The sequence below is a fragment of the Danaus plexippus genome, chromosome 20, assembly GCF_018135715.1.
Source record: "Danaus plexippus chromosome 20, MEX_DaPlex, whole genome shotgun sequence".
Taxonomy (NCBI): Eukaryota; Metazoa; Arthropoda; class Insecta; order Lepidoptera; family Nymphalidae; genus Danaus; species Danaus plexippus.
This window is the reverse complement of record NC_083550.1, coordinates 2,348,547-2,364,033: the sequence shown is the minus strand read 5'-3', so window position 1 is coordinate 2,364,033 and position 15,487 is coordinate 2,348,547. Positions and strand designations below refer to the sequence as shown.

General features: G+C 30.2%; 1 protein-coding gene across 2 annotated transcripts in view; it reads right to left on the bottom strand.

The window, feature by feature from the left end:
* The window catches only part of LOC116773860 (PAS domain-containing protein cky-1), a 68,870-nt gene that overhangs the window by 5,406 nt on the left and 47,977 nt on the right, over positions 1 to 15,487 (bottom strand). For both annotated transcript variants that reach the window (XM_061523832.1, XM_061523833.1), the window contains 3 exons: positions 10,419 to 10,603; positions 6,559 to 6,665; positions 1,131 to 1,284 (listed from right to left, as the gene is read on the bottom strand). In XM_061523832.1, the coding sequence (XP_061379816.1) occupies positions 1,131 to 1,284; positions 6,559 to 6,665; positions 10,419 to 10,603 (446 nt within the window). The remainder of the gene's footprint in view (positions 1 to 1,130; positions 1,285 to 6,558; positions 6,666 to 10,418; positions 10,604 to 15,487) is intronic.

Sequence of the window (15,487 nt, the reverse complement as noted above, 5' to 3'; positions counted from 1 at the left end):
TATATTGATATTCTGTTAAAGTTTAAATGTTTTATTTTAAGGTACAAAAAATAAAATTGTGTCAGTATAATTTTATATTGGAGTGAAATATCGTGATGTTGACTTCTTTTATGTTATTCAATTACATTGAAAAACATTACTCATATTCAGTTTAAAACCTCTCTTCTTCCTCTTCTTCTTCAATTAACGTTTAAAGAGTGTTTATATTTATGTATGTTATATCATGTGTATAAAATGTATCCTCAGACATGTTGATAGATATAATTAAAGTTTGCTTAAAGAGTGTGTTTTTATTGTATATCGAAATTTAAACATCAAACTTAAAAGGGGAAATTTTATAACACGATTCATCAACGCGGTACATAACTCACGATTTAACGTTTGTTCAGGTAATAATTGCGTTCAGAGATGAAGTGATTTCACCCTTGATAGCTAGATTGCCGAGTTTTATTAATGGCATATAAGTAATGCAAGAACGACCGATTACCTTCGACGGCACCGGCGATTTCATGATATAGGTACGTCCAATAATTCATTGAGATGTTACCAGCCAAATTGCCGAGATAGTCCAATTTGTATGAAAGTTAATAGCTATAGTCCGACGTGTATAATGCTATGGACTATAGTTAAATTTCTGACAAAGATAACTAAGACTGTAGCTGTTACATTAGTGTCAGTTTATCTGTCATATCTATGCAAATGTGTGGCGTGCAAATGTTTCTTACAAATTATGGTAATGATATTTGATTTGCTGTTACGAAAATGTATTTTGTGCAAGTAATGATTTATAATTATGGACTAATTATGTGGTTCGTGAATATTATAAATTGATTGTGTATCGGTTGGTGTGTTATCAGTTTTCTTTTTATATAAACCTTATGTATTTGTATATTATCATTATTTGATAATGGATATTTCATATGGATGAAAAAACTTTTTAGATTTATCTATGTGTTATGTCCTAATACTATGAAATTTTAGTTCGAATGACCACAATTATCTTCCAATAATGTATAAATATACGAAACGATAAATAATTAAATATCCTTAGTTTGAAAATAAAAATCATTATCATGTTTTTTATTTGCAGACACTAACACTATACCTGCTTGAATTTCCGTAGATCTTACCTCAAAACCTGGTTGGTGCACACGATGACGGGCCTCTGAGAGTTCTCCAGGTTGTCTTTGAGCTGGAGAACCGCATGAACCCAGAGGAATTGGCCACATCGCCGCTGAAGGCGCAATAGCGCGATGCAAGATCGCTCTTGCTCTGATTGGGTTACTGTTAACAATGAAAATGATTGTCAGTGAAAGCTACATCAAGGTAGCGGCTTCATGCACGTGCATCATGCGTGACATCAGTAAGAGGCAGGTCATGCGTGAGTTTAATACATGTGTTTGAACCCGCCAAATTATTGGTGAGAGCTTCTACGATTGGATTAAGTAAAAGTATTTTTAAAAAAGAATGAAAATTTTAATTTTCAGCAAACGCAGTTTATGTTTCAATTGCAGTTTTCACTTAAGTCACACTGACTATATAAAAATCCATATCTTTTGCATCATTAAGCAAACAAAACAATTATTTTTAATGACAAAGTAGTGGATGCATTGATATGCATTTGATTTCAATGATTTGAGTAAAACTATCGAATGGCACAGATTTTAAATTAATAATTTTAAAACAGTATCTACCTAAAAACTAAAATGAATAAGGAATATCTATTTAAGACTAATTATACTAAACGTCATGTATATAAGTTCCGCGCAATAACTATGAATGCGAAACTTTGAAGACACTTAAGAAATACATTAGGATTTTATAAAATCAAATTTGTATTTAGCAAAACGTTTAATATATGAATCACAAATTGTCCAATTAGTTTAATATATTGAGAGAACATGTGTTTTTTTGCAACATCAACAAATACAGTAGATTTACGACCGCAGACGAGGTAATTCGAAAAATATTAACACTATGTAGAGTTAATTGTAATAATTGAATGCTATTATGAGATCATTGTTATTAAACGGATTATCGTGTTAAGGCATACACTTCCTAACAAGATGTGAAATAATCAGACGGCGTGTAGCTCAAATGAATTTTGAACTTTATCTGTTTGCAATTAAAATTTTAAATTAAATGCTCTACACATTTGTATGTAGCCGGCCACGCTGAGGAAGGCTGGTGATTATTTTATGTATACAATTGTGACACAAAACTTGTTTGAAATAAAGGTTGTATTGCTTTGCTATATATCGCCGATTATACATCTTTTGTTTGGTTGAAGTAAGTTTCAAATTTTCCTTATAATTTGTGTTTGTGCTTATATTATAAGTAGTCTAACAGATATGAATGTTCTTAATCTGAAAGTATTGTAACCACGATTGGCTTGGCATTATTATTTTGTTTAATGTCTACAAATATTTTTTATGGTTTGTTATCTTACGAATTAATAAACTATGAAAGGCATTTATGTTTAATGCAAATAATATTAATTTAAATATACGAATTTATAATGATAGGATCTAAATAGCTTTATTTATAAAGTTGAGTTAAAGGTTTTAATTTGAAACAAGCTCTCTCCCGCGGTGCTACTCGTAAATGTCCACCTGTATGACTTTGTTACAACACATAAAATTATCCTCATCTGAAATCTGGTATAAAATAAAATTAAGGTTCTAAGTTTTTAATAAATAATAATAAAAAAAAAACAAATTGTCGAAAGAGTAAAAAGAAAAAATTATGTTTGTTGAAATTTATATAGGAACTTGATTTGATTATTATTGAACAATCTAATTCCTATGAACTTTAATAAATTAATAGCGTTACTTAAAGGATTTAAGACGACTTCATTTTAGAGGAATGTCGCATGAAATTTACATATTGAAATAGAACCTTAATATTCATAGACCGTATTACTATATGTATAGAGTTCAATATTGCAACTTATCAACTTTTGTAGCCGGCTGTACATCTGAGGTCGACATTAAATATGTATTCTACCAGACCTCCAGGACATCCGTGTTCTCGGACCTTCTATTACGTTATTAATTGGAATTGATGTATACAAACAATTATTGTACAAAAAAATAATAATGCTATTTATTGCCAAGTTTGTAATGATACTTCAACAGAAAGGTGAGAAATGTGACTAAAATTACTATTAATGTAAAAAAAAACCATTGGATTTAATTTTAATATAATACAATTCTTGTTATAACAAGGGTCTCTATGTATTGCTTTTATCTGATTAGCATGGCTTATATAAATTTTATGTTTATATATTTCTATAACGGTTAAGGTGTTTTTAAAATTAAGAATTATATTAAATTACATAATTTTATTGACCGTTTCAAAAGATCCTTGTCAAAGTTAACGTTGATATTGTGAAGCGCAGTTATACAGTTGGACATTAATGAAAACAATGGAAAAATCTTACAGTTTTTCCTTTGAACTGTAGGCAGGAAAACATTTTAAATATATAACATACCTAAACAACAAGATGCTGGTACGCGGTATAAACATAGGCTTCTATAGCGATGTTCTATTTTAACCTTCAGACAACAATGATATATCATCAAGAAATAATATATATAATAAGAACAAAAAAACTATGAGATCAAGTTAAGGTCAGTGCACACAAGCTGGTCCTTGTGTACATGATTATCAATTTATTCATATGATGACTTCACTGACATACGATAGATGCATGCCGGAACAGATATTTCGTCTACGAGCATCCTTATTTCGCTTCTCCTCCAGAATGAAATCATTCAAATGCGAACTTTATTGCTATGATGTGAGGTTAGTAAATTATTTTTTCGTTTAAAAGAAAGTCGACGGGGAGTAATAAGGGTTAATGTCAGACGATTATTTGTGTAATCTCGAATGTTGGTTTTAGTTGTGGAGATTGAAGACTGCTATGATTGCGGATTGTAACTAGTGTGCTCCGCTTGGGATAGCAGATCTATGTGTGCTAAGTGGGCTTGATTTGCGACTCGTTTTCTTAGATCTGCCTACGCGTATGAATGGTGCTGGGCAAATAAATCAGAAATAAATCGCGTAATGAATATTTATAGCCTAAACACCGTTTGGTTTCGTCTAAAACCCTATGAAATTTGTAATAACATTTTTATTTTAATAATTATTTATTCAGTGTGTACATATGTTACAGAACTGGTTGCATAAGGGACTGAACCCGGAAAGTCTTCACACCTTTGTCATGATTGAAAGTGTTCCAAATATAAAGTCACGTTTCTAAAAGTTTGAATTTAGAATTTCCTTCTTTATTGTCGGAATAGAGTGCAGAATTGACAACTTTTTAAGACTGCATAAAATTTGTAGGTTTGATTTAATCGCTCACGTAGAGACAAACGCTCACACACGACTGTCACGAGAACTTATGCGTCATTTACACTTTCTCCTATTTTGAAGGGTTAGATGGATAAGAAACAAGAACATGGGTTATCAGTGGTGACATGTGTCAGGTACATTTGAGTTTAATTTGACATTTTATTTTTTTCTAATGAGCATTTGATTTTATTAGGAACGTTATGTAACACGAATAGTTTTCAAAGGAGGTTTGTATTGAGGCATAGGTTAACGATTAGGTTAAAAAAAGGTCAAATTCAAAGTTCGGTTCATTTGTCATTCCGATATTAATCTACTCACATAATGAAGCTATAAATTAATCACTTTATGAAATAGTCGTAGGTTATTGAACAGTAAAGGAATGATATTAATCAGAAATATTGAATAAACACTAATATTAATAATCTATTAGGTTTTGTTAATCGCTTAGGGCCTAGATTGACATGTGTCTTATTCCCAGTGCGCATGCGCTGATGTCATAATACCTATTCATGACAGGTGTAAATTGCATGCCATTTATAAATTTAATTTAGTCAACTGTCAAAATAACAAATAAATACAATTCCGCGGTTATTTTACATTTGACACAGAATATATCATCGAGGTATTGTTTCGTTGTATATAAAATAAAGTCTTAATATCAATTGATATGTTTATTCCTTTTTGTTGATACATAAGTCAATTGTGTATAAAAAAAAACACAGAACTAATCTAGTAATAATCAAAATAATATTCTATAAACCATTATTGTCTATGCGATGTAGATTCCGCCAACGGCCGGAACATTACAAGGCGTTTAACATTTTACCGTCCACGTTTAGAAATGTTAAAATGGTAATAAAATAACGTGGGAAGGTTTATGTTTCGGTATACAACAGCTGAAATGTTTTATTGTGTTATCTTGATTGGTTATGTTAGCGAAATAAAATATATTTTTTTGCCACTACTCGACTGTTTTGGAGTAACTTAAACAAATTTGTTTGGTGTCTTTTGTATTATTAGACCTTAATTAAATTACATTTTAATAAAATGTTTGAAGTTATAAACATAGGTTACTAAATAATTAAGATTCCTTGGCATATTCTGGAGTAGGCCTTTAAGTGCGATCTATGGTATTTTTATCTTAATTTTGAAAAGACTAAAATTTCGTAAAGAGTATTTTTTTTCTGTTAATATAAATAAAAAAAATTGTAAGTTAGAAATCGAACCGCACATGACGTAATGTACCTTTCAACTTTAATACCTACTTTCAAATAGTTTATTATTAAAAGCTACATATATCCTTACTCGTTAACCTTCACACAATAGACAAACTAAATCCAATATTTTCAAGTATCCAAAGCGATTGACATCTTGCCTTCACCGTTCTTTTTCTAAGTTATAGGTCGAGGTCACCGGTAAAAGTTACTGACGATACAATGTTCTTGAAGCCAGTACCTTATTGAACTTTATTTTAGCATTACGAAACAATGGAGAATTTGTAGATCATTTATTTTTAATATATTCTTAAAAGATAAGGAAATATCAAAGTGTTCTCGACGTTTTTTTTTTTCAATAAATCATGGCTTAAAATAGATTTTACTTACAGTATTATAAAATAAGTCCTAGCTTTAACCATGTATAAGTACTTTCTAAACGAATTTATATAGTCGTTATCTTGTCAGTCTCATTTAACTTCAAGCATGATTTTAATTTAATCTTGAAAAAATATTATTATGTTAGAAAAGCATATTACATAAGGTAATTAACAGGACACGCGTCATTTTTCTTTTATGTATAATGAGTTCGTACAAATTAACATTGTTTAGAAAACCTATCTCTCTATATTATAAGATTTTAAATTATTTAATTGGTTATTTTATTATTTGATATTCTGTTGATATTTTTTTATAATTAATCGGGTTAACTTGCTGTTATATACTTTGTAAAAAAGTTTGCCAATTTTAGTGACGTACCCACTGACAATCTTGTCAAAGATCTTGATCTTGTCACAGATTAACGATCTACTAGCGATTAACTAGATGCGATAAGCGAGAATAAAAGGACAAACAAAGAAGTTTTGTTGGTCACCGTTCGTTAAAAATGCTAAATACATTACTTGCTGGACATTTAAATGTCTTTAGCTATACCCATATATATGAGTATGATAATAATATGGTTATAAGTAAATATCAATATACTCACTAAGTCTATGTTTGTTCTGCGCTTCTTTACAGCAATCTGGATGTAGGAGGTGGTACCAGCTGACTCCGTGGAGCGAGTTTTTATCCCAGCCGAGGTGCCACTCGCTACTGTACGAAAAAAAATTTAATAAAATAAAACTTTTTAGATATATGCCAAAATTATAAAATGATTTACAAATATAAAAAAAAAAACTTATAAAATATTTCCTCTTTCATAGGAAAAAAATAAAAGGATATTGTGAATATGAAATGAAAGTTTAACCTTAGCGAATATTTGATGAGTTTTTGATCTTCAAAAGCTCACTCTTTTCTTCATCATCTTTTGATCAGATATTCATATACTAGACAGTAGGAAATTCTTTTGAATCACAGAAATGTATGCCTCGAATGAAGTACCTACTTAATTTAGGCAAAATCGTAAAAAAATTAAAAACTTCTTTGGCATAAACTCATCTAAAATTTTACCGTTACGATCTCATGTTGACTTTACATACATTAAATCAGAAATTATATAAACACACTTTAACCATTGAATGGGAAATTATCTCTGAATATAAAAGAGTAATTAAAGTGTTCAAATTAAAGGTTCAAAAGCCTGTTTATTGACAAGGCTATATGATTGATAACTGATGACCCCCGACATATTTGTTTTTGTGTGTGTCAAGTTCATTTTAATTATATTTACGATTTTTTTAATCAACTCTTAGATTTCCTTCGCTGTAGTACTGAACTGAGTTTGTTTATCGTTGAACTACAAACATTTTGTAGAAAATTAATTGTCATAATTATAAAACGGATAATCGGACTAACTTATTATAAGTATACATTTTTTAATTTATGTTTAGAAAAATGTTGTTATTATGTATAGGATTTTATTTGATAATATTTTATTTTTAACAGAAAGACTATGAAAAACAGTTATAAATGTAATAATGACTAGGTTTGCTTAAATTGATATCTCTTATAAAATATTTCAAAATGTTATCTTTAAGACATAGAACTTGATGGAGGTATTTACGTTACCCAGTTGTAACCTCAAACCAAAAGATGTCGACATTGTTTTATAGGAAAGCAAATAATGTCGGATTGTTTAAACATACACAAAAAAACAGCGTGAGCCTTAACCCATTCACCTAAAGGCTAGTGTCGAAGAAATATATATTTTTTAATTATATAGAAATAGTAACCAAAGTATTATTCAATTGTTTTGGATTGTTTTTGAACAATCGAAATTCAAGTTTATATAAATACTTGTACTCAATAAACAAATAGCAGAAAATATTTAACATTGACGACAATTCTTCAAAATGTTAAATGGTGTTAAGGAGAAGGAAGGATATTATAGAATATTTTCTTAAGGTACATTTGACAATTTCAAACAAAACTATATATATATATATATATATATATATATATATATATATACATATATATCCGTGACTTATTACCGATAAAATGTTATAAAGAGGTCAAACAGGAGGCTTAATAATGAATATCAATACCTTTGTCCTATAAATATTTCTATCATATTCCATTATGATCATAGATAATATATTAATTACAAAGTTTCTCGGCCAATATACCTTGATTATTATGTTTTACAAACATCACAGCATTAAGTTAGGATAAAAATGTAAAGTAACTACTTAATTCAACGTCTATAAAAATATGACGGTTATTTTCAGTTTCGGGATATATTTCGGGATATACATACAAAAAAGGGTATAGTCCACCTAATGTAAAGTGGTCACCATAGCCCGTGGAATTCTAAAATACCAATATCTTAGTCCAAGTTTTTATCGTCACAATACATACGAACAGTTAATGTATTTTTATTAATAAACTCTGCTCATAGACTAGAAAAAGTTCGTTTGTAGTGTAACTTTGCAAACATGTGCTAAGCATACATGGGTATGGACATTGGTTACGCTTAAAAGTAATTAATAAATTTACAAATAATACCTACAATTTTTTATTTATAATCTTTGCGAATGAAATTAACTGAGACGTAAAAAACCACAAATCCTTTTTTTTTATTCTAAATCACTCATAGAAATTATACAATTATACCTCTGTACGAGTAATGTATAATATATGTAATTTTGTTTTAATAGTATCTGTAAATTCTATGCATGCTCATCAGCCACCGGCTTATAAAGGCCAGGACAGACGTTGATATATTACGAAACTCATAAGGGCACACGTTACTAATATCATATCATACAGTGTTAACATTTACATCTAAGGTTATTTCATGCTACTGTAAATAGTTCTATGATGTGTAGAAAGCTCATAATAAAACTCATAAATATACACTATGCTTAACATTAGACGAACAATTGTTTTAAATAGGAATTATTCATGCAACGCAAATTATTCGTATTAAGATAATGCAACAATATATGTGTGTTTTACAAAACAACGACGTATGTAACAAATATTATGGCTTGTTGTTTACTCTCGTAAATAGTATGGCAATAGGGAGGCACATTTTTAAGCTTTATTCAAATTATAGGCACAGTACACATGGTCGAGCAAAATGACTATTGGATATTCATAAAAATATCTTTAACATTTTTTTAAAATATAATATAAAAATATATATTTTTTACGTTGCAAATAGTTTGGTAGTTGTCGTTTAGTTTCACATGTTACTTTGCAGAGTATTTAGAGAGGATTGACACTTACAAAGCAAAACATGTCGTATGAATAAATAGTAAAACTTGTTGTATAAGTGTGTATTCAGCATATCTTCAGGGAGCTTGTACACTGTCATTGTATGCAAAGCTAGCAGGTGATGAGCGTGCCTTTCAAAACAAATTCGATAATATGTTTGGAATATTTCACAGATTTCTTTACGAACATCGATTTGGCTCTCGCTTTAATTTACTCAAATAATTATGTCAATATATTATTTACATCATGTATTGTAAAAAAATATTTTTATTATAGTAAGTTTGTAAAAAATACAATAAAAAAAATTATAAATTTAGATTGTACGTATGAACAGAACAATAGGGATTTTCACGATCCATATAAAATACACCATGACAGATGCAGTGACGTTCCGACTGACACTCATCTGACCACTGTATAATGTATATATGTATATACATTGTATATCCTACCCATTGTATATAATACATTGCATATTCCGAGTCGTCTTATTATTTTATGTCATTGAGGCGCTGTTCCATGCATATGAAACGGCTCTATAGAGACGTTGTCATACATCTGCCTTTGACAGACGGTAGCTCTGTCAGACATTCATCTTGAATAAGACCAGTTTATTGTTTTACCTTGAACTAGTGTTTACAAGGAAGCAAAGGATTTACTTCTGCCCTTGAGCTTTTGTTTGTTTTAATGTTCTATTTAAATATAATGACATCTTTTTATTTGATTTAAATTGAAGCTATTAGATAAGGCTTTGTTGAGTGTGTATAAACATTAAATTTTTTTAGTTACGTATGTATAATTTATATTGAACAAATGTTGAGGTTAGAATTTTCATAACGAGTGATAAATTATGGACCTCCATGATGTATGAATTGAAATGTATTAAAAAAAACTATATCTATAAATTTATACGATATAGAATTTGGACGAGAAAGGCCAATGTCGACAATATATGTATATATTGGATACGGCGGTTGTAGGAAAAATAAAGACATATCCTGAATACAAAAAAATAATATTCTGAAAGGTCAACAAAGTCCTCTAACTAAAGCCAGATAATGTGAATCTAGCAAAGACGAAGGTGTTATTAATAGTTGTAGCCTTTTAGCAATTAGGTAGTTCAGTTGTAGTAAGTAAGTAGTTCATGAATATTCAAAGTATAAGTATAATAAAGATGTAACATACTTGGTATCTATATGCAGTATTTTCATGTCCATCGCGTGTACTGTAGTGAAGACGTTGGTGGCTCCGTGCACAACGCATTCTCTGGTTTCCGGCATGGCGAGTGGTGTGCAGGCAGCAAGGAAGACTGGCTCGTTGCGACTGCACAGTGGAAGATAGGACACGAAATGACCACGTACCAACACCACCTGGTACAGAAAAATGAACAGTTATGCTAAGAACTGGTACAACGACAATACAAAATGCGAACTCAATGTTTGTTTTTAGAATAGATATTATTTTATTACATATTTATGTATAAACATACGAAAAACATAAAATTTGCTCACTTTTCATACGATTTAGAGCCTAATTGTTTCCGTCAGAGGAAAAAGTATGAAAGTTAGAATTGTTTTTCGTGTGCAAAGTTCTATAGGTATTCTAGTTACTATAAATCTTTCTTAAAGCAAAAAATGACAAAATAACGAGAAATTCTATATACGTCTGGCTTCAACTCATGGGCGGGCAGCTTTGACATTCCTGAGAGTTTTAACAACAATGGTAAGATAAGATTCAGACACAATAGTTCACAGTTCAACCGCTCACCAACAATCTTCGATCCGGGATCCGGCCTTGGTACACATTTTATTGTTGAGCGCTCTCGTATTCATAGTGGGTTACTCAATACACGATCAGACTAGCGTTCGGATGAAATCGATAGGGCCCACTGCACTCCGAGCACAAGATACGAAACGTTTACTTGTGAAGCGAATAGTTGAATCACTGTTACTATTCTTGCGAAACCATACCGTGTACTTGTTGATTACAATGAAACATCTCTTAAATTTTTTTAAGAGAATGTTTTGGGGATGAAATTTTACCAGATTTAATGCAACGATCCTGATGATGAGCGAGTTGGTTTTGTTAAACAAAGTCACTTAGTTATTCCTGTTAATATTAAAATTGATATCCCCAGCTATCTATCCATCGATTTTATATATAACATAAATTGAGACTAAACTCTGTGATTACCATAATTAACGCTTAAAATAAATTCTATATCAAGATTTCATCGTTTCCCTTGAAGATTGATAACTTTAAATGAATAGTTGCGTCAAAGTACCCGCCTACGAAAACCGAATGTAATGAGGTTATAATCTGATATCATTTGAAATATCGAATGAAATAAACGGAACGCCCCAGCAGAGCGAGTAAGTCGTCGCTTAGGGAATCGAGATTACAGAACACAGGCGTTAATATATTCAGTTAAAATAATAACTTATTTATCTAAAACATAATGTTCTTAACTAACTTAATGTAGCTTTAAACGCTACAATGTACGGATAGAAGCGATTCAAAACCAGGTTAGAAAATGACAACAAATTTCTTTCTTAATAATTTTTATATCAAATATTTTACGCATATATATATATATATAATATTGTTGCCGCCAACACTCTATCATTACAATTCAATCTCTCAAATCAGTTTGACAAGGAGACGGTCGTGACGTTTCAAACAACTGCTAAGGTTTGACGTTTAACTTTGGTTTAACTTTCTACTTCAAGACATACCTACTGTTATAATTAAGTTACGTATGTCTTTAGCTGAACCCACCATCCATCAGTACTTAATTTAACTAACTTTTAATGCGGTTTCGCTTTCGATTAAAATTCTCAATACATATGGCACTAAAATAAAAATAAGTAAATGTAATATTAAAAAAACATACTTCCGGGATATTTTACTTTGTGATATAATAAGTCGAATTAATACTAAATGTTATAAATCATATAACAATTATTTTTTTATTAACGAGCAAGTACCTAACTTTTTTACGTAAAAGGCAGACCGTTTCTTTATTAATATTTCTGTAAATCCAATCTATAATATTAATCATCTAACGTTGTAATGGAAATTTTACATTAACAGCGTTCGATGAAAACAAACAGTAAAATTAATAAACGAACATTCAACTATCTGGTTATTTAAACTATTATAATAATAAGTTATGGAACAGTTTAATCAACATAAACACGGGACTCGATTACCTTAGATGATCATTAAATCGACTAAAATGTGAAGATATATATGAAATTATTTTATTATTAGGCTTTGTGGTGCTTTGAGTTTATGGTGTCTTTATCTAGTGAAAGGCGCTAGGTTTTAAAGGTGTGATAATTTTGATTTTATAGCTTTGTTGTTAGTATTTTGTTACGATACGATTTAAGCTAGTGTAAATATTGTCTGAGCATGTTTACTGCATACCAGAACCAGGACTCCGCCTACATTAAAATATACTGTTCGTTTATTGATATGGTATGATATTAACTATGAGTATTTAACCCTCGATTTGATTGTGGTTTTATGTTTTCTTTGAAATTTATCGATCGGTTTTTCAATCAAGTTGTTGTACCTCAAACAGTAATTGTGAAGTTTGTTAATTATTTGCATGAAAATTTGAGACACACACTATCAATTAAAGGCGCACCGCAGCTGTTATGAAATATCGGCTAAACAATTTTATACAGTTGTTGAAAATATTCGGTCAAATCAGTCACGTTCGGCCGGAGTCACGAATTGTTACGTCACTATACACATACCACCTACCATCTTAGAAACTTTTTTTACATGGAATCATCTTCAACGGCACTTATGAGTTGTAAACGTGAATGTTGCCATATAAATAGAATATTTTAACACCCCAGATAATATTACAAAGAAATTATCATAACTAAAATTACGTTAAATTGTATAATAATTTATTGTATAAAATTTTATTAGGTCTCATATACATTTCTTATTAGAATTTAGAGCCAATTTATCATTATCAATATCAATTATGATAATTATATTCGTTGCATGATTTTCTAAAACATTATTTAGTAATTTAATAAATTTATTATAAATCACACGATTTTCATGTCTCGCTAACAAATAATTTGTAATTTTATAAATTTCTCATAACAAAAATCAGTACATGATTGTAAGAAAAATAATAGACATTTTTATACACTTGCTTTAAATATAGCTTTAATATGAATTACAAAATTTGTTTACTGCACATGAAACGTATTAAATATTGCATAATAATCACACATCTGTTCGGTTTTTATAATTCTAGTAAGAGGAATCGTGACGCGGTGACGTCACTTGATGGGAGCCTGCGCGTGCGCACGCTGCCCGAATTCACACAGACACGACTTAAAAAAAGGGTTCAGTACCCCAAGGCATTCACCGTTCTTATGTTTAACAATAATCGCAAAAATAACATATTCATCTAGAATAAATAACATTACCGTTTTATAATACAAATAAATCAAATTACTTAATGTAAATCCTAATGTTACTTCGCAATACTAATATATCGATCGGCAAAAGAAAAAATATGCCCATTAAATCACACACGGTCACACGTACAATATACAGTATGCAAATAATACATCTTAATATAGAGTGCGGTGGCTCTCAGGAGTTTTGCTATTACAATCAGATGAATTTACATTTCATAAATAAATGCATCGCCGCTCTAACGACGCTCCGAGTCATGTGTGTGTGAGTGTGAGCCTTCATTTAAATAAGGTGGCACGGACTTTTAAATGTTTTCTGAAGTGCCTCGTAAAATGCATTAATACCTTTTTTGAGAATTTCTTTCGCTGAATAAATAATTTAAATGAGTTTTTCTTTGGCCAGTCTAGTCATCGATCAGGATTTAAATGTCTTTTTAGATTAGTATACTAACTGGCAGCATCTTAATTATACGGAATGTTATACTGAGTGCAACAACGATATAAGACATTGTAGGTAGATATTTTGCTTGACTTAAGCCTGAAATACCTAGTTTTAAGTTATCGTAACTATTGTATTTAGTACAAAGAGTTCGTCAAATGATCATGACATTGTCCATCTGATAGAATTAAGATGTTGTTTGTAGAGATCTGAATTTAGTTGATTTTGTAATAAGAGTTCTCAATATTAAGACGGACAGAAGTTAATCTCGGGTATTTTTTACCTCATACATCAAGGGAAAAGCGCCCACAATATCTCTCTTCAAAATATCACATGTCTGTATGTGATTACATATTTGTGCAAATGTTGCATGCCACTATAAGATATTAATGAACCATGTTCGTATCCATGCTATAACTATAAGTAAACAGTTTCGTAAAATTCAATCGATTGAAAATGTTTGTCCCATCTGCGCTGTAATCAGAGACATTTATCCGGAATAGCAATGTTATAAACTTTCGATCTTAATTGGTGCTGCTAATTAACTGAAGCAATCATCTTACAACGTATATTTAACATCAATTTCTAAACGTTCAATACATACGTTTTCAAATTGAGTTTATTGCGAAATATCGCTTTACATCACATAATTGCGAGTCTTATATAAAACAAAGTCAATGTTCATAACATTCATTTAGTAGAAAAATACAAATTATAATTTAATATCAACTTTATTTTATTTTTTTTTGAAATTTATCATATGAAAAATATTTATATTTAATAAATTTTAATATGAAGTATATTTTGATTATAACATTATAAAACAAAAGTCCCGAATCGGTCTCAAAGTCTATTACTCTAAATTAATGTAAAGATTCTGGCTATGATAATTACATTAGTTCGATCTCATGTCATAAACGTGACTGTCAAAAAATACATTTTCGAAATCGGCCAACATCGGTTCGCATGATGTCAAATGTCATTGCAACATTTAGCGTACGCCTCGCTATTGAACATTGAAAAAAAAACCAATACCATACAATATACATCAATTACATACGATTCTGAATACTCAAATGAATTAGTCTATTACAGAGACATATCATTTGTTCACGGTCTCACGGACGCTATAAAAATCAAGTTATAATTCCATACAGCGTACAACACGTACATATATTAATTCAAATAATGACCACACCAATGTGGCTTCTTTCGTCACAGCGCATAGAAAACATCAAATACATATAATTAGAGGTATCTATAAACTACGGTAATTGTACCGCTCTTTAATTACGATCGCATAGCCGATTGCGAAACTTGGGTTTTAGTTAGTGATCGATTGATCTCGGCGTTCTGTTATCGAT